The following is a 19002-nucleotide window of genomic DNA, read 5'->3' on the forward strand; positions in this document are numbered from 1 at the left end:
AGCAGAGCCCTGAAGCACAAATCCCTCTGAGTCCCAGGTGACAATGTGCAAAGCATGGCAAGGTCTTCTGCATTCAGAGCCACGGTCTGGGATATGCACCCCTCACCTCCACCTTGGTTCCCTCCAAATACATCTCCCAGTCTCCATCAGCTCTTGACTGACTCACAGCAGTGCAGCACTGTCCTGCACCAGTGCCCCAGGCCACGTGCAGCGAGCAATTCCCACATAACCTTCTGTCCGACCATGAGAACCCACCCAGCCACATCCCGGGCCTGCAGGCCTAGGGAGCGCCAAGCTTCACTGAGATTCCCAGCTTGGAGGAAACAGTATGACATTTCAAACACAACGTTCACATTATCCCATCTCCTCTAACAGGCCCACGGATGATCACCATGAACAGTTGTTTCCTAGTGCCTGGGGGGATGTACCCCAGGAGAAGAGAGAGGAGAGAGCTCAGTAAATGGAGAAGCTGGCAAGTACAGAGCTTTTTCCATCCTCTAAGACTCCTGTATCCAGGACCTGGAGGCTGAGATGCTTCAACTGCAGCTGAGCTGACAAGCAGCAAAATCCAGAGGTCTTGATAAAACACTGAGACCCAATAGCCTTAGGATGTTTAAGACCCAAGAATAAGAGCCAGCCAAGTGATTCTAAAGGGCAAACTCGCAGAGGCTTGAGAAACTCTACATAAAACCCTTCTCAGCCCCAGCACGGGTGTCTAAGCTGGAGGTGAGAGTGAAGAACTGCAGGACAGGCAGCCCCGGGTGCTGGGGGCTCTGCCGTGCTCCAGCCCGGAGCCGGCACTCGGCGGTGCCCCAAGCGAGGCTCCCCTGCGCGCGGGAGGAGCCGGGAGCTTCGCCGGGCGCGGGGCGAAGGCAGGTCAGGCACTGCAGCCTAACGCGGGCAATCACGGAGCCTCCCCGTCGCCCCCGGCTGCTGCAAGACTCTCAAGCCCGTTAAAACCCCTCCGGCTGTGCGGCCGGGCCGGGGCGCGAGCGGGGTCCCCGCAGCCCCCAGGTCTCTCCAAAGCCCCGGGCAAAGCACCCCGGCCGCCACACAGCCCCGAGCCGGGACCACGGCACCGCCCGCCACCCCCCGGCCGCCCCGGCCTCCAGCCCCCACGCGGGCCCACCGGCAACAGGTGGTGCGGGGCGGCCCGGGGGCGGCCGGGCCCAGTCGGCGCCTCCGGCCGGGAGAGCCCCAAGCGACCCCCGGCGCGGGCGGGAGCCGCGGCCCGCGGGGCCGCGATGGGAGGCCCCAGGCGGCCGGCCCGTCCCCGCTCCCTTCCCCCGCGCCCCCGTCGCCGCTCACCTGGGGGTGGAGGCGCCGCGCTGCCGCTCTGTCCCCCCGGCCCCGCGCGTTCCCCCGGGCGGAGCAGCTCGCACCCGCTCCGGCCGCCCCGCCGGCCCTTCCTCCCGCCCGCCCGAGCCCCGCGCCCGCCCTACGCCGCCGCCGTGGCGCAGCGCCCCGTCCCGGCCGCGGGCGTGCGGCGCGGAGTCAGCGCAGGGACCGTCGTGAATAGCGCGGCGGGACTACGAGCCCCGAGGGGCGCCGCGCGCAGGAAGCGGAAAGCGGCGGCCGAGCGGGGCACCGGGGCCGGCGTCTCGGGGCCGGGGCAGGCCCGGGCACCGGCGGTGGCTCGGGGCCGAGTGACCGGCGAGCTCCGGACGCGCGGAGGGCGCGGGCCGCAGCGGCCGGTGAGGGGCGGCGGGCGCTGTGCTGTGGGCGAGGACTACGACTCCCAGCGTGCCTTGCGGCCCGTAGGATAGCGCCCCCCCCGGCCAGAAGTCGCAGCGCAGGCGGCGCCGGCCTCGGGGACGGTGGGACCTGCCCCGGCTGAGGGTCCCGGAGGGTCCTGGGGGGTCTTGGCATGTTCCGGGGATCCCGTGGCTCCGTTCGTCCGCGGCCACGGTTTGGGAAAGGCGGGTGCGTGACCCTGAGCCCTCACACGGAGGATCCGGGCGTTCCCTGTGCGGATCAGAGCCCGCGGCTGAGCCAACCTGGGCAGAAGCCGCTCGTAATTACAGCTGTTAATGACCTGGCGGCACATGAAGCGGAGGTGGAGCCGGCAGGGATCTGCTCGGCTCTGCGGGCGATGTGCAGCCGTGGTTCGGCGTGGGACGGCGGGAGCGGGGCCGGGCCGGGCCGCGGCCCTCGGGCAGCTGCAGGTGGGGCCTGCATCCACCCAGCCTCGGAGTCCAGACCCACATCCCGACCCAGCACAAGGCCAGACTCACCGGGTTAAGAAGCACCTTCAAACCCTCCCACCCCACAGAGATGAGAGCTGGGAGCAGTTCGTGCAGCACCTGCTGCACTCTCCGTGCTGGGCTGCTCCCTTCCAGAGCCACGAGTGGAAACGGGGAGGGGGTCCCAGATGGGACCCAGCCCAGCTCGTCCAGCACACCCTGATGGAAAATCAGGGGTCGTTGTTCCAGCAAAAGCAGCATCATTTAAGCCACCAGTCTTGGAGGGGGATTAGTGGCTGATAAGTGAAACTCCACAGTTGCTAAAGAGGAAGAATGTTCTCTTTAGGCTGCTGGACCCTCCCCAAAGGGCACTCCAGGCTTTCTCTGTGGGCAGTTGAGGGGTGCTGAAATGGCAAATGTTCATGAGACCTTCTATAAGACAATGCAGGACCAAAAACTGATGAAGAGCTTGGGCTTCCCTTCATCCCTCTGTAAAATGTGACTGCGAGTCATATCAACACATTTATTTGCAGACACATCTTTTCTAGAGGCTTCAGACACAGTTCTGCCACTGTTCTTTGGGGTGGGCCAGGGGAGGAGCAGCCCCATGCTGTCCTCACTCACAGATGGGATTCCTGGTCTGGAGGAATTGAGGGCTTGGTGCTCCAGCAGTGCCTGAGGAAAGCACAGAGCAGGTATCCCCAAAATCACAGGATCATGGAATATCCCAAGCTGGAAGGGACCCATGAGGATCATCAAGTCCAACTGCCCAGGACATCCCCAGGAATCCTGCCATGGCCAGTGGGGCTGCCTTGCCCATTGTAGGGCAAAATCTCTCAGGATCCACTGGGGAAAGGGAGAAATTTGGCTTAAAAGAATCCTCTGGCTCCACCATGGTGGGTGTTCCCAGTAAGATCTGTCACCAGCTATGGAGTGGGAGCTTGGGCACTCGGGGACATTCAGTGGCTGCACTCTGGTGCTACATGAGGTCTCCTCAGGTGTCCAAGTCCTGGCCCCACAGGTCACATGAGACCTGCTGGGTGTCTTCATCCCTGATCTCTTCAGCCTTATGGAATAGCAGCTGGCTCCTCAAAGCACCCAAAACATGCCCATGTGTGGGCAGTTGGGTTCAGCTCCTTTTGTTATGCTTGGGATTATTAATGAGTGTGAGAACACAGCAGAGAACTCCCTGCAGTTCATGTGGGCTTCAACATCTTCATGGCACAGACCCCAGCTCTGGCAGGACAGGGAGTTCCTGGCTGGAATTAAGTCACCAGCCTGGCCATCTTTATTTGGAGAATAATGTATGAAGCAAACTTTGCCCAGTTAAAAAGTTATTTCAAAAAGTGGATGTTTTCAGCATGTTCAGTTAGGAATTACAATCACGGAAGGTTTGGGATGGAAGGGACTGTAAAGCTCATCTCATCCCAACCCCTGCCATGGGCAGGGACACCTTCCACTAGCCCAGGTTGCTCCAAGCCCCATCCAACCTGGCCTTGGATCCAGATGTTCCAGGGATCCAGGGGCAGCCACAGCTTCTCTGGGCACCCTGTGCCAGGGCCTCCCCCACCCTGCCAGGGAACAATTCCTTCCCAATATCCCATCCATCCCTGCCCTCTGGCAGTGGAAGCCATTCCCTGTGTCCTGTCTCTCCATCCCTTGTCCCCAGTCCCTCTCCAGCTCTCCTGGAGCCCCTTTAGGCTCTGCAAGGGGCTCTGAGGTGTCACTGGAACCTTCTCTTTTCCAGGTGAGCACCCCCAGCTCTCCCAGCCTGTCAGAAATTCAGTGAACTGGGATCCACATTCCCTAATTTTAGCTGGATAATCTGAGCCCCATTACTGACAGTGCCCATCACATCTTTGAGCACCGGAGAAAGAGAGGTTTACAGTTATTCCAGACAAATTCCTGTTCCTGTCATTGATGATAAAGTGGATCTAACATTCAGTTGGTGCAGCAGAGGCATCAATATTGCAGTGAGCTGCATTCCTGGGAATGAAGGAATGCTGTGGCTGAAGGCCTGGCTAAAGGTGAGGCCAATGTAACCTCCTGCTCTGCCCTGAGCAAACCTCATCACAGAAAACAATCATTTTCAAGCATTGTAACTCCACACTGACTGTTCCCCAGCTTCTCCTCCACCTGCCATGCCTCCTAAAATGATCATTCCATGGCTTCTCCTAGAGCTGGCTGGGCTGCCTGGGCCATCCCGATCTTTTTTTTGACCATACAAACCTTGGTTTCCTCCAGCTGCGAAGGTTCTCCCCTACCCACCAGCACTTCCCAAATCTGACAGAGGAGAGTGTCAGCCAGCTCTCCCTGATGCCTTGGGAAGGCTGACCTAGAACAGAGACTAGACAGAGCTAAAGAATAAAGCAGGGATTTATTAGGAGGCCTCAGTGGATACACCTTGGGCAGCACAGGAGCCCAGCCAGGGCTACACCCCAGGTGAACTCAAAATGGTCACAAAATGCACAACTGGTCACAGGGTCTCTCAGTTTTATAAGTTCTGGTCCATTTGCTTATTTGAGTTAATTGTCCAGTTACAGCTCCAGCCCATGAAGTCCCATCCTTCTTGTTTTTCTCTCTTCAGTCCACGTTGTTTATGCTCTTGGGCCTGAGATTTGGATCATTTGTCCTTAGTCCCCAGCTAGAGCAGGAATTGTTTTGTCTCCCTACTCTGTGAAGAGAGCTCACCATCCCCTAATATGAAGCTCAGAAGTACACACTAAAGCAGTACAGAATCTGAAACATAGAAAAGCTAAAACCTGAGGCATCATCCCCACACCATGGACTCGCACAGCTGAGATCCAACCAGCCATGGTGGACCGATGTGTGTCAGCCCAGACACAGCTCCTGATCTCTCTGTGAGCTCCCCTGGCACTGATCCCGAGCTGCTGTGCCATGGGATACCCCAGAGGATGGGAGGTGGCCTGGAGCAGACCCAGCTGGCCAAGCACAGGGGTACACTCACAGGGTTGGCACGGACTGGTTGATCCACAGGGAGAATTCCCGTTGTGTTCTGGCAGTGCTGGAACCAGCAGCTCCTGCCTGAGGCACATCAGGTGAGAGAGAGAAAGGGTTTGCATGTTCCACATCCCAGAATGTTCCACTGTGGATACTCACAGCTCAGTCACAGAGAAATAGAAAGGTTTTCTAACCAGGCAAAAGCCTGGGAAACAGTTGGGAAAGAATGTAAATAATTCTCTAATCTACCTTGTTATTCACATTGTTTATAGATATGTTCTGCTACTGTGTGTCATTCACTGCACACCAATGCTGTGGGATGTTTTTACTCTAAGACCAATGAAATTAGTCTTCTCGATGTTCTCTATATATAGAGTGGTACATTTGAAATAAAGAGAGAGCTCATTTTCTTTGCCTTCTGATCTGGAGTTCTCTGTTCCCGTCCTGCTTGACAGCGACATTCCACAGTCATTTCCAGGACACCAAGCTTGAATGAGCCTTCCCTCAGTTCTTACCTCTGCTGTGACCTCCACTTCACACTGGCATGAGCTCTTTCCTGGTGCCTGCCCCCAACCCTCCCAGCTGCAGCCTGAGCAACGAGGAGGTCCTGATGGCTGTCAAAGGGCAGGACAGAAAGCCATATGATCCATCATTGTTTTGGGAGATCTTCCTCCTTGAGCTGTTGCAATGGAAGGTGCAAGGCAGGTGCAAGGAAATGCAACCCTTGACTAAATATATAATGTATATATATTGTACATATATTGTACATATATTGTGTAAGGGTGGGGAGGCCCTGGTACAGGCTACCCAAAGAAGCTGTGGCTGCCCCATCCCTGGAAATGTCCAAGACCAGGCTGGACAGGGCTTGGAGCAACCTGGGACTGTGGAAGGTGTCCCTGCCCATGGCAGGGCGTGGGACAAGATGAGCTTTAAAGTTCCTTCAAACCATTCCATGACTCTGTGATTATCTATGTGTGCATCTATCACTGATCAGTGATATGTTTTTAACTGGTAGCGATCTCAAAGTTATGCAGAAGATATAGTCCTATGTGTGCAACACTGAGGGCACTTGAGGGCACAATATGGTACAAACCCAGAAGAGTTTTGCTTTCATTGTCAAGAGAATGCATCACCCACATTTTTGGTATGAGGGAAATTGGACTCGATGACTTTGAGAGGGACAGGAATGGCGCAGGGAAGATCCAGACTGTGTTTGTGGAGGCACGTGGTCGTTGCAGAGGCCCAGCAGCTGTCAGCAGTGTGTGTCTGACACCAGGCTCCTGGTTCCTCCTGCTTGCCCAGTGCTGTCACCTGCAGTGGGACAGCTGAGGGGATGGAGATGAATGGTCCTGCTGCAGCTGTGCCAGGACATGTTCAGTGTGCACTGTTGTCTTTTTTTGGTGTGGTTATGGCATTCAAACCTCTCCCTGCTTGAGGGAAAGGTATCTATCCCCTCTACTCAGGGAGGATTATCTGTTCCAAAACCCCTAGGTGATCCCAGGGCCCCACACCTGTCCTTGGGACTGAGTCTGTGCCTAAAATGGCCCCCTGGGCTCCACATCATGGGGACATGGGGGATCAGGGTGTCTCTTGGCTTGCTGGAGCTGTGGGAATGTTCATAGCACTCTGGGGGTACTGTGAATTCCCTGTAGTCCTGGGGGAATTCTTACTAGAGGAGGAGAGTTGTCAGCATTTCCTTAGGGGAATTTGAGAGTCCTGGGAGTATCAGGGCCTTCTTGGGGGAATCTGGGAGCTCTGGGAGTATCAGGCATCCCCCTGGGTATGTGGTGTCCCCAGGAGATGTCACAGTCCTCAGTTCCTCACAAGCATTGCACAAATGCACAGGGACCTTGGAGATTTGGGGTACCCCAGCTGCCATCAGTGGGGTGGAGGTGTCAGGGGACCCCAGGGAGGGAAGGCCTCCCCAGGTCACTGGCCGGGGACAGGGCTTGCTGTGGCCCTTGGGCACACCTTGGGGCAGAGGTAGTGACAGGGACACCCAGGGCCTTGTGAAGGACAAGTCTCATCCCCCTGGAGTCCCTCTATCAACTCCACCACCCCTCAACACCCAGGCTCTCCCTTGACTCTCTACTTTCCCAATGCTCCCCAACAGCCCCTGCTCACTCTCCCACACCCCCAGTGACCCCCAGCCTTCCCCAGTGATGACCCAAAGGATCCTACTGCCCCACCACTTCATTCCCCACTTGCTGTCCCACCCTGAGCCACTATTTACCCTAGGAAAGAAAGGGATGTGGCTTTGGCAAGGGCCTGGGCATGGGGTCCACGGCCTCCCTCATCTCCTTTGACTGCTGGGCGGTTTTCCCCATTGTTTGCCATGGCCCTGATGGTTCAAATCCCTACCAGAGCTATTATGAGGGGTCCGGCTGTCCCCAAACACAGTACAGGGGCTCTTACCTGTCCCCTGCTCCTCACACACATGGGCTGGGCTGCTCTCTCATGGCTCCTTGAGGAGATTCTGTCACAGCCACCCAGGCGACCCTTTGGATTACTGGTTTAACCCTTCCTATCCCCAAAGCAGCTACGAAAACACTTCAAATCATAGAATATGTCAGATTGGAAGAGATCCACAGGGATCACTGCTCTTTAAGAAACCAGTCTTCCCAGTACAAAGTGCCCCAGGTGTGTGGGGACTGGAAAACTCTTCCTCAGAAAGGGCTGAAGGCAGAGGGAAGAGTGGTAGAAAGGATTTTTGGCAGCAGTGCCTCTTCTGCCACCCTCCCTAGGCAGAGAGGTGGGATGACATAGGCAGAAGCTACGTTTTCACTGGAAGTCTGTCAGAAAGGGTTGGTAGAAAGGGTTTGGTAGAGTGGGAATTGAGAACCAAGTGTGTGTGTGAGCTCAGGGTGACTCTGCTCCTTGGAGCAGCCTGCTCCAAAATCCATGGGATCCAGAGTGCCTCCCTCGTCACCCCAAAGCCCACATTGTCCATCTGCCAGGTCTCACTGAGAGGTGAGTAAGGGCCTTGGAGATCCCCAGGATCCAGCAATAATGAACTCCCATAGAAGGAGCACCTGGAATGACAGGGGCTAAAGAGACAGTAAATGACACAGTAGCTGAGACAATGCAGAATAAAGACTTTTATGGAAGAGACACAGCAGGTGCAGCTCTGGCCATGTTCCCCCACAGAGGAAACTGGCTCCTGGCCATCAGTGGTGCCTGTGGTGCTCGTCTCTCAGGGGTGGCATGATCTCTCCAGTCTCTAAAATCCTGTCCCCCTGTGGGATGAGAGCATGGTTAGCATTCCCTGTGGCATCCAGACTCTCCCTGCACAGCCTTCCTTCAGGGAACCTGCAACTGCCCCCATTTCCAGGCAAGAATCTCACCACAACTCACTCAGAACACTCTCATTCCCCCAACATTCCCAGAATGCCGGAATAACATCACAGCAAAATTACCTGGAGCCTGTACTTGCTTTACCCATTGTTTTCACTACGGAACAGCAGCCACACATTTTGAGCCTGTTTTGTTTTAAAAATTACTTATAGCACTGCATACTTCACTCCAGCAGTGATCAGCGAGTCCAAACCCACGGCCCAGAGCCCATGGAGAGCCATGGAATCCCTCAAAAAGCAACCTGCTGCCCCAGTGCCATTTGTTCCAGCTCCAGGCATAGTCTTGGCCTGCTGAGTTGACCTAACTCGACTGAAAAATTAGGCTGAAGACAGTGGCCAACAGCTTGACCTGCAGCATGTTGCTTTGTGGTTGTTTGGGATGGAATATTTTATAATTTTATTTTAGATAGAGCATGATTAGGAGGTGTTATGCCAAAAATGGGCAGCTGTCAGAAAGGGCAGAGCTGATCTTCTGTATGAATATTTGCCCTCTGACTTGTTATACCAATCAGTAACAGCTCAGAGCAGCCTGAAAACAGAAAAGACCAAACATTGTGACACTCTCTGCTTCATGAAACTCCTCCCAAGCTGAGGTGACACAACTCTTTGGGGACACCTGAGTGTGGGGGACCTTCAGGGACAACTGGGACCAAGCCAGAACCAACATTCTCTGACAACGAGAAGCAGAGCCACTCCTGTGTGATTCCATGTGCTCATATTCACGGGGGCTTTGAACACCCATTCCCAAAGGGAATGTTTCTATTTTCCACCCAGGATGGGCAGCATCAGCCAGGCTCTGACAGCCAGGCACTACAGAGAGGTAACACTGAAACAGGGACTGAGGACAAGATGAAAGTGCCCAAACCCACTGTCCCCGTGCTGCCCACAGGACCCAGCACATCCCTTGGGAAAGCTGTTACTAGACATTTCCCAGGTGCTGCACAAAGCTCCCTGGAAACCCCTTCCTGTCTGTGTGACACAGCTGGAAGATAAGACAAGCCATGAGAGATTTACCGGGAATATCCGTGGGTTTGTCATAACCACACCGTGCGGCGATTTCTGGAAGCAGGAGAGAAGAGAGGGAAAGGGCAAAGAGAACAGTGTTACTTGGAGGAAGCACAAAGGATTTTCAAAATGGACACCATGACCCTTCCAGGATACAAACTGTGCTAAGCAAAAGTCATGTTAAACCTTCCACTACTTAGAGAAATATCTGAGGCTGCAACAGCCACACCTGCCAGGGAGGGCAGGGCTGGCCCTTCTCCCTCCCCGCACCAGCAGCTGCCCTGGTTATTCCCAGGGCCGTTCCTGCAGGACAGGAACAGTTCAGACACAGCTTTTCTACTTAGATCACAGGAGAAGCTGGGAACTGCCATAAATCATGGAACTGTTTTGGTTGGAAGGGACCTTAAATCTTCCAGCTCCTGTCATGGGCAGGGACACGTTCCACTATCCCAGGGTGCTCCAAGCCCCATCCAGCCTGGTCTTGGACACTTCCAGGGATCCAGGGGCAGCCACAGCTTCTCTGGGCACCCTGTGCCAGGGCCTGCCCACCCTCCCAGGGAACAATTCCTTCCCAATATCCCATCCATCCCTGCCCTCTGGCAGTGGGAAGCCATTCCCTGTGTCCTGTCTTTCCATGCCTTGTCCCCAGTACCTCTGCAGCTCTCCTGGAGCCCTTTAGGCCCTGCAAGGGGCTCTGAGGTGTCCCTGGAGCCTTCTCCTCTCCAGGTGAGCACCCCCAGCTCTCCCAGCCTGGCTCCAGAGCAGAGGGGCTCCAGCCCTTGGAGCATCTCCGTGGGCTCCCCTGGGCTCTCTCCAGCAGCTCCAGGTCCTGCTGCTGTTGGCCCCAGGGCTGGAGCAGCTCTGCAGGTGGGGTGTCACAAGGGTGATTCTTTGTGATGAAGATCACACTAGATTTAAATGTAAGTGCTACCCCGGCAAGGAAGCACAAGCGGTGAACAGGCCACGGGGAATAGCCTTCATCTGCAACCGAATGTGAGCAGCACATTCCCTCACACACCCGCTGTGGGAACACTCCTCTCATCATCCCCCCCCGGCCCTGCGCTTTTCCCAGCGTTTCCCCGCCCCTTCCCGGGCATTCCCCTTTACCCCGCCGGGCCCGCACGCACCTGGACGTGGTACTTCAGGTAGTAGGTGATGGCCCAGGCGGGGAGCAGCAGCCGCAGCAGGACGAAGCGGCCGGTCTGGTAGAACTTGTGCACCTGCGGGCACAGCGACGGTCAGGCCTGGCCAGCGGCCCAGGAGAGGCCGCGCGGTGCCCGCGTCCCGCCGCTCACCTGCAGCCGCCAGGGATCCCCGGGCCGCAGGAAGCTCTCCCAGAAGGCGGCCACGGGCCCGAGCCGCCGCGGCGGCAGGACGGGCTCCCGCGGGCTCAGCTCCTGGTCCCGCAGCCAGCGGCGCCGCAGGGCTCGGAGCTGCTGCGCCCGCAGCTTCTCATCCGCTGCGGGGCCGCTCATGGCGCCTGAGCCCGCCCGGGGCCGCTCGCTCCGCTCCGCTCCGGTTCGGCCCGGCCCCGCTCGGCCCGGCTTGGTTCGGCCCGGCCCCGCTCGGCTCGCTCCGGTCCCGTTCGGCCCCGCTCGGGCGCTGTGTCCTTCGCCGCGGCGCGCGGCGGTGACGTCGGGGCGCGCGCAGTTGTGACGCTCCGGGCAAGGCCGCCGAGGTGGTGGCGGGGCTGTGGCTGCTCTGCCGTGGGGGGAGCTCAGGGAACCGCGCGTGTCTGGGGAAGGAACAGCTCAGGGGGCTCAGCTGTGGCCTCTTCCAGTGCCGGCAGGGAACTGACGGGACAGATGGGGCAAGTCTATTTGCAACAGCAATCAGGGACAGGACACAGGGAATGGCTTCCCAGTACCAGAGGGCAGGGTTAGATGGGATTTTGGGAAGGAATTGTTCCCTGGCAGGGTGGGCAGGCCCTGGCACAGGGTGCCCAGAGCAGCTGTGGCTGCCCCTGGATCCCTGGAAATGTCCAAGGCCAGGCTGGACAGGGCTTGGAGCAGCCTGGGCTGGTGGAAGGTGTCCCTGACATGGCAGGGGCTGGAATGGGATGGTCCCTAATGACCCTTCCCAGCCAAACCATTCCATGATTCCATTATTCCAATATTCTGTGATTCTGCGCTTCCATGTTTCCAGTGATTCCACGATTCCATAATTACATTGTTTCCATGATTCTTATGATCCCAATGATTCATTGATCCAGTGGGTTCCACGTTTCCCCGATTCCGGTGTTCCACGATCCCAATGTTTCCCTGGCCCCGTTGTTTCCCCGCTCACGGTGTGTGTTCCCCTGCCCCCGGCGATTCCATGATCCCGGTGTGTGTTCCCCGTTCCCCTGCCCCCGGTGTTTCCCCGATCCCGGTGTGTGTTTCCCCGATCCCGGTGTGTGTTTCCCCGATCCCGGTGTGTGTTTTCCCGATCCCGGTGTGTGATTCCCCGATCCCGGTGTGTGTTTCCCCGATCCCGGTGTGTGATTCCCCGATCCCGGTGTGTGTTTCCCCGATCCCGGTGTGTGTTTTCCCGATCCCGCTGTGTTTTCCCGATCCGGTGTGTGATCCCCCCGATCCCGGTGTGTGTTTCCCCGATCCCGGTGTGTGTTTTCCCGATCCCGCTGTGTTTTCCCGATCCCGGTGTGTGTTTTCCCGATCCCGGTGTGTGATTCCCCGATCCCGGTGTGTGTTTTCCCGATCCCGGTGTGTGATTCCCCGATCCCGGTGTGTGTTTTCCCGATCCCGGTGTGTGATTCCCCGATCCCGGTGTGTGTTTTCCCGATCCCGGTGTGTGATTCCCCGATCCCGGTGTGTGTTTTCCCGATCCCGGTGTGTGATTCCCCCGCTCCCTCCACTCCCGCTGGGGCTGCAGCGGGGCCGTGGCGCCCCCTTGCGGCGGGGTAGCTCGGTGGGGAGAGCCGCGGCGTGTCCGGGGACCACGGGTTCGATCCCCGCTCGGGCGTTCCGTGCTCGGGGCCGCCGCGGGCGGTGCCGCTCCGCCCTCAGCGCGGCTCCTCCGCCGGGGACTCGCGGCCTGCCCGGCCGTGCGCTGGGGAGCCATGGCCGAGCCGCGGCCGGGGCTGGCGCTGCGCTTCCAGCGCCGCTTCCTGGCGGCGCGGCCGCTCCGCTCGCTGCCCTGGCCGGTACGGAGGGGCCGGGCGGGGGGAGGCGGTACCGCGGCGTTGTTTATTTATTTATCCTGTTCTAGGAACTCGAACAAAGCCTGCGGACTGCGCCGGACTCCGCGCTGCTGGCGGATATTCTGCACAAGGTGAGAGACGGCTCGGAGTCACCCCCGTACCACCGACGGGCGGTGCCAGCGCGTGTCCCGGATCCGCCGGATTGCTCAGAAATGCGGGGATCGGTGATCCGGTGCCGCGGTGTTTCGTTAGGCCCTGCAGAACCGCAGATTTCCTTCTTTGCCTGGTATTTGAGTGTTCTTTGATCAAAACTGAGGCCCGCGTGCTAGAGCACTGATGTGCCGAATGGCTCAGTCAGCGCAGCCGCTCCTGGATATTCGGGATACAGGGAATGGGGGTGCCTAAACTGTCCCAGTGGATGGAGATCACAAATCAGGCAGAAAACCAAAACGGAAAGAAGGAAGAGAAGAGCAAACGAAGGAGGAGAGTAAATTGGATTTTTCTCACTCTATTTTCCTCTTTGCTCTATTGAAAAGTGATATTTTTGTTGCCACAAAAAGTAAGAAATCTGTGGACACAGTTCTGTAAACTTATAGACCTGTCAGAAATCATCCCATTTCAATTTCTGGCTTAGCATCTCTTGTACGGACTAAATCCCAAAGTGTTTCATGGCACCCAGGCCCAATTAATGGTCCTCCTGTGATCCTTAGTGCCTTTCCTAAACCCTGCCCTGGGTAATTGGTTTCCCTGGCTCTTCTCATTGTAGACAATTCTTCACCCTCTGTGTGTGAAATATCCTCCTTCGGCCAAGTACAGGAGGTGCTTCCTGACTGAGCTCATCAAAAAGGTACCTCTTGCTTTTCAGCTTATTTTTCACTTTTTTTTTTTTGTTTGTTTGTTTTTTTGTTTTGTTTGTTTGTTTTTTTTTTTTTTTTGTTTTTCCTTGAGAATACCTCATGTAATAAACCAACCACAACATTCAGTGTAAATACACTGTACTAAAATGGGGCTTAGAGTGCAATTGTTTTCTCTTTCATGACAATGTGATGCTCAGAGCTGCCCTGTTCTCCTCCCCCACAGCTTGAATCCACAGCAGCTGAACCCCTGGATGAACTCTATGAGGCACTGGCAGGTGTTCTAAAAGAAGAAGAAGAATCAACTCACTGTTACAAAAACTATTTACTGGTAAAAACTGACACTGCAGTGTTCTAAACCACATTTGCTCACCCAAACTAAGCAATAATTGGCTTTAAAAACAGCCACGCTGAAGCCTGGAGTGCTTCCTGCCTTTTTGCAGGTGCTCCTATTGATTGTAAACTCTAAATCCATGGCCTGTGCTGATGCATCTTTGCTTTCCCGTGTCCTGCAGCCCTCGGGGGAGTGTGTGAGCCTCTGCGAGAGCACAGCGCTGATCTCCGGGGGCACCACGGGGCTCCTCACGTGGGAGGCTGCCCTGCACCTGGCCCAGTGGGCACTGCAGAACCCCGGCCTCTTCAGGGACAGGTATGGCAGCAGTAGGGCTGCAGTAAAGAGCTGTTCATTCCTGTGGGATCACAGAACAGGCTGGGAAGGGACATCATTCCATAGCAGACACCTCCCATTGTCCTGGGGTGTTCCAGCCCCTGCCCATCCTGGCCTTGGACCCTTCCAGGGATCCAGGGGCAGCCACAGCTGCTCTGGCACCCTGTGCCAAGGCCTGCCCACACTGCCAGGGAACAATTCCTTCCCAATATCCCATCCATCCCTGCCCTCTGGCAATGGGAAGCCATTTCCTGTGTCCTGTCCCTCCATCCCTTGTCCCCAGTCCCTCTCCAGCTCTCCTGGAGCCCCTTTAGGCCCTGCAAGGGGCTCTGAGCTCTCCCTGGAGCCTTCTCCTCTCCAGGTGAGCACCCCCAGCTCTCCCAGAGCAGAGGGGCTCCAGCCCTCTGATACTGTGAGCTACACAACTATAATCTAATAACAGAAATATTTATTAACAGACTATGCATCTAAAATAACTGCAATGACACCCTTTTGCTGCTGAGTAATTGCTGCTCTTGTCTGTTTTGCCAAACTTAACCTAGGAGAGGACCTGCCAAGACATGGTTTAGGAGCAAACCCTTGCACTGTGCAGTCTGACCTGCTCTGTGAGGTCAGCTGTTCAGTTTTCAGTAATTTCACTAAAGGCCTTCGGTCCATGATGGTATTCACCAAGGAGTATCTATGTTAGATGAGTGTGCAGCTCTGATCACATCATTTCTACTTTATTTATAAGCAGTCAAGATGAGCAAGGACTTTTGAGGAAAGATAATTTAATAATAGTTAAGCCCACAGGGGAAGGAACTGTGCTGCTCAGTGTCTGTTTCTCTCCACTGACTAAAAACTGGAGAGTCAGCTCAGGTGGAAACCACTGTGCTGCAGATGGCTAAAGCCAGGTGGGAATCTCTCTCATCCCTGTGGTGGGAATGCTTTGTGCCTTACAGAAATCAGCATTTTAGCTAATTAATTTTATGCTGACAATTCCACCCTCAGTTATTCCCAACTCTCCAGTTGCTTGGAACAAAGGTTAGATTGTGGATGGTTCACTCAAAAATTACTGTTATTATCTGGAACTGATTTTACCTTTAATTATATTTAGAATGTTTTGATTTTTAACTCAATGCAGAGTCCTGTTAGTACGTTTTTACTCCATTACCCTCAGGACAATCCTGGAATTGGGGAGTGGGATTGGCTTCACTGGAATTGCCATCTGCAAGACCTGCCAACCCAGGACATTCATATTCAGTGACTGCCACCCCCGTGTTCTCAGACAGCTGAGGGAAAACATCCAGCTGAATGGCTTCGTCCCGGAGCCTGATGTGACCTGGAGCACCCAAACAGAGTCCCAAGGACAGGAGGTGGAAGGACAGAACTGCCAAAACCCAAAAGTGATTGTTGCTGAGCTTGACTGGGGCTCAGTGACAGAAAAACAACTGCTGGGTCTCAGAGCTGACGTTGTCATTGCAGCAGGTACTGCACCCACAGGGAGCAGGGATGGGCAGGGCTCAGCAACCCCAGCAGCCTCTTGAGGAGTAACAGAATAACAACAACCAAGGACAGACTTTTTTTGTACTTGTCTGTGTATAAATTCAGAGGGAGTTTTATAAAAAATCCAATCATGGAAAATCTAGTGACAGTAGGATGATGGTGGTGATACCTAGTGAGAGCAGAATGTCTCAGCTGTAGGTCTTAGACCCTGATTTGGAGCTTTGCACTGAAAAACCTGAGAATCCAGGTGCAAAAATGACTTTGGCATCCAAGGTATCAAGGTTGCAGTGAATGGGAATTCTATAAAATGAAGTCACTGAATGGTACCTAATGCCAATGACTGCTCAGTGCTCAAACCAGCCCCAGCTGAACTCTCCTGAAGGCAAGAACTGAGGTGCACTGACATCTCTCTGCTATTTGCTGTTACTCACTGCAGCACAAGTAACTGCAGTGGAACACACACCTGGACACCTCTGTGTAGGAAACAGCCCCCTCTGAGCATCAGCATTCTGCTCCCCTTGCTGTTCCCTGATGTCTCACCACCATTTCTGCTCTCCAGGGAATGACTCCAGATGAAAACTTCTGCATGTCCTTGGCAGAAGCCTCTAAACCACTCATTTCTAACAGGGCAGGTTTGTTTTGCCAAGGGCAGTGGGAACAGAGCACCAACACTCAGTGGTTCTGCTGCCTCCCTTAGGATGGGTTTAAATAAAATATCTGACAATCCATTTACTAAAAGGAGCACTGATTTTTAGTGATGAGGGCATAGCCCACAAAATGTCAATATTCTCCTGCACTGTGAAGATTTTATTTCTGCTTTGCAGTTTTTATTCTGGTTTTTGCTCGGTTCTCAATAAATATTGTATTTTTGTTTTTTTGTAGACGTGGTGTATGATCCTGAGATAATTTTAGCCCTCATTGGGATGCTACAGAAACTCTCCACCTCCAGAGCAGACAGGAAAGCTCCTGAGGTGTTCATTGCCTCCACAATCCGAAATCCAGACACGTATCAGCTGTTCCAGGCTGAGCTCGGTGGGTGCCTGTTCCATCCATGTTCAAGAGTTTTGCCTTTTTGCCTCTTTCCCCATTAGTTGTTCTGTGGTAGAGGAGCAGGAGCATTGTCCAAGAGCAGAATCTTATCCTAGAGCTGGATTTAAGAGCAGTAGCTTTTGCACATGGATTTCATCAGGAGCTTGGAACTCCCCTTTAGGTACATCCTGGCTATCACTGCTCACATCTGCGAGGGATGATTTGTAAGTCTGGTACCAACAGGAAAGTAAAAAGAGGTTTAAGCTTAGAGGAGGGAACCATCAGTGCTGCACTGTCCATGATAACACCTGAGATGCAACCTAAACCCTTTTATCTTACCTGTTCTTTGACTTGACTCTGTTTTCATCTTTTCTCTTTTGACAAAAACCTCCAACTAGAGATTAAATAAAATAAGGATTTGGGGATTTTTCTTCATATACACTTCTAAACCCTGTCTTTTGCAGTGCCTTTGCTGTTCAGCTGGTGTTCACCAATTGGACCTGGTGATCCTTCTGGGTTCCTTCAGCTCAGGATATTCTGTGAAATTCTGGTTAATTCACAAAGTGACACTGAGTGTTCAGTGGCATTAATGGGATTTTTAAAAAAACACTCATAAGCATTTGCCTGACAATCACAGCATGCTAAAGATCTCTTCTTACAGAACTTGTCATGCAACTTTTGCTCTTCATTTTATTAAGCATAAATATGATTCCCAGTGTTTCTCTTCACAGATAAAGCTGGGATCAGGTGGCAGGTGATTCCAGCCCACAGCAGCTGTAATTTTCTCTATGATGTGCAGCCAGATGTAACTATTCTACAGCTATTTATATAGGCTTGGCAAACAGAACTGGAATTTTGAGACCAACATGAGCTGTGTCAGCCTTGTAACAAGATTATCCTGAATTCTGGAAACGAGGTTCTGAGGATACAACTGTACACATGGACACATGGAGTCCTGCCTTCCTCTAATTCCCAGCATGGATCCAAGCCTGCAGCTACCCCTGGGAAGTGACTGAACCTCAAGCAACAGAAACCAAAAAGCCCTAATCACACTTCACATGGATTCTGTAGAAGACAGCAGAATTCAAGCACGCTTTTTTCCAGCTGTGTAGTGATTTGTAAGTATTGGGGACAACCTAGAGGATCACAGGATGAGGATCTCTCACAGACAAGGGAGCAAAACAATGTTTCAGAGTAATCATTGGGTTTTGATATTAAAACCAGCTGTAATACTCTGCTCTGGTGTTTTATGTCTGTGTATACTTGCAGTTTGGGTTAGCTTAAAAACCCCCAATAAACAGTGACCAGTACCTGTAGTTGTGTCCCAGGATGACTCTGCTGTAAGAGCAGGTCACAGACTCTGCAGTGATGACAAGTCAGAATTGATATCCCTTTCTCTCACATAAGGAGTGTCACTTCCACAGTGGCTGCTGGGAATCTGGGCAGGGCTGGGAATGGAAAAGGAATCACTCTCCATAGCAGTGTTCCAGGTATCCTGCAAAGAGGAAGGACCGAGCTCCCATGCTCTGAAACTTTCCATCATTCTCCTGAGTCAATCATTCTCCTGTCGGGTAGCATTGGTCCTGAAGCACAAAAATCAAAGTGATGCTCATTCTTCTGACTTCCTTTTCTCTATTAAAAACTACCTAAAAGGAAATGAAAACTTCAACCTCCTCCTTCTGTAGCAATGGAGAGAAAACTGATACCTAACTTGAAACCTGAAGAATCTTCTTATTCTTCAAGTTTAAGGAGACCATGACTGCTGGGATCAAGCAGAAATCACACCAGCCCAGCCCCAGCCCTGTCCCCAAAGAAAGAGCTCAAAGGTGTTACTTCCAGAGTAAACACAAACTGGCAGCCCATACAGGAGCTCCTTTATCTCCCCTTACACAAAATTCAAGACAAAGGTTCTGTACAAAGCTCATTTTGGATCTAAGAAGTTAAATTCTATGAAGAGGAGACCTCTCTAAAGCTTTTGGCATTACTGTTTAAAGAAGTGCCTAACTTACCTCCATGTGCACAGGAATGGCCAAACCTCTAGACAGGATTTTGACTGAAAGCAGGGAAAAAAAACCTAAAAAATTGGCAAATCAATCTTTATGAATCATTCTTCAGTTAATAAGCTGGAGGTTTTTCCAAAATCCTGCAGTAAAGCAACCTGGCCCTATTTTCACCTTTTCTCTTTTGACAAAAGCAGATATTCAATAGTTGCTCAGAGTTTAAAACTGCTGGTACTGAACCCACTGTCCTCACCTCCCACCCTGAAGCAGGAGCTCTGAGAAGCAGTAAACAGAGTCCAAACCAAGTATATTTACCAATGACTGAC

At 53.7% G+C, this 19002-nt stretch overlaps 3 protein-coding genes across 8 annotated transcripts in view; 1 reads left to right on the forward strand and 2 right to left on the reverse strand.

Annotated features, from left to right (window-relative positions):
* CAPN15 (calpain 15) overlaps positions 1-1634 on the reverse strand; it is a 56386-nt gene extending 54752 nt beyond the window's left edge. For all 5 annotated transcript variants that reach the window (XM_053991906.1, XM_053991902.1, XM_053991904.1 and 2 more), the window contains exon 1: positions 1309-1634. The gene's annotated coding sequence lies outside the window, so the exon portion shown is untranslated. The remainder of the gene's footprint in view (positions 1-1308) is intronic.
* A 6585-nt stretch (positions 1635-8219) lies between these two features.
* Positions 8220-11150, reverse strand: NDUFB6 (NADH:ubiquinone oxidoreductase subunit B6). The gene is made up of 4 exons (XM_053992273.1): positions 10798-11150; positions 10630-10722; positions 9512-9556; positions 8220-8380 (listed from the first exon to the last, which is right to left on the reverse strand). Exons 1-4 carry the CDS (start codon positions 10975-10977, stop codon positions 8312-8314), a joined length of 387 nt encoding a protein of 128 aa, XP_053848248.1. The 5' UTR covers positions 10978-11150; the 3' UTR covers positions 8220-8311.
* A 1370-nt stretch (positions 11151-12520) lies between these two features.
* Positions 12521-18587, forward strand: EEF2KMT (eukaryotic elongation factor 2 lysine methyltransferase). Of its 2 annotated transcripts, XM_053992271.1 has the most exons (8): positions 12521-12644; positions 12710-12772; positions 13408-13488; positions 13722-13826; positions 14011-14144; positions 15322-15629; positions 16530-16679; positions 17408-18587. In XM_053992271.1, exons 1-8 carry the CDS (start codon positions 12561-12563, stop codon positions 17506-17508), a joined length of 1026 nt encoding a protein of 341 aa, XP_053848246.1. In that variant the 5' UTR covers positions 12521-12560; the 3' UTR covers positions 17509-18587. The 2 variants fall into 2 exon arrangements, with proteins under 2 accessions (XP_053848246.1, XP_053848247.1); XM_053992272.1 differs by lacking the exon at positions 13408-13488.
* The last annotated feature ends 415 nt before the right edge of the window (positions 18588-19002 follow it).

The sequence above is a fragment of the Vidua macroura genome, chromosome 16, assembly GCF_024509145.1.
Source record: "Vidua macroura isolate BioBank_ID:100142 chromosome 16, ASM2450914v1, whole genome shotgun sequence".
Taxonomy (NCBI): domain Eukaryota; kingdom Metazoa; phylum Chordata; class Aves; order Passeriformes; family Viduidae; genus Vidua; species Vidua macroura.

Bases quoted from the DNA above. Each gene is read 5' to 3' on its own strand.
- NDUFB6 (XM_053992273.1), bottom strand. From the start codon at position 10,977: ATGAGCGGCCCCGCAGCGGATGAGAAGCTGCGGGCGCAGCAGCTCCGA. The intron at 10,723-10,797 runs GTGAGCGGCGGG...CTGTGCCCGCAG, and splicing joins GGGATCCCTGGCGGCTGCAG to GTGCACAAGTTCTACCAGAC. The intron at 9,557-10,629 runs GTGCGTGCGGGC...TCCTGCTTCCAG, and splicing joins ACCTGAAGTACCACGTCCAG to AAATCGCCGCACGGTGTGGT.
- EEF2KMT (XM_053992271.1), top strand. From the start codon at position 12,561: ATGGCCGAGCCGCGGCCGGGGCTGGCGCTGCGCTTCCAGCGCCGCTTC. The intron at 13,489-13,721 runs GTACCTCTTGCT...CCTCCCCCACAG, and splicing joins TGACTGAGCTCATCAAAAAG to CTTGAATCCACAGCAGCTGA. The intron at 16,680-17,407 runs GTGGGTGCCTGT...TTCTCTTCACAG, and splicing joins GCTGTTCCAGGCTGAGCTCG to ATAAAGCTGGGATCAGGTGG.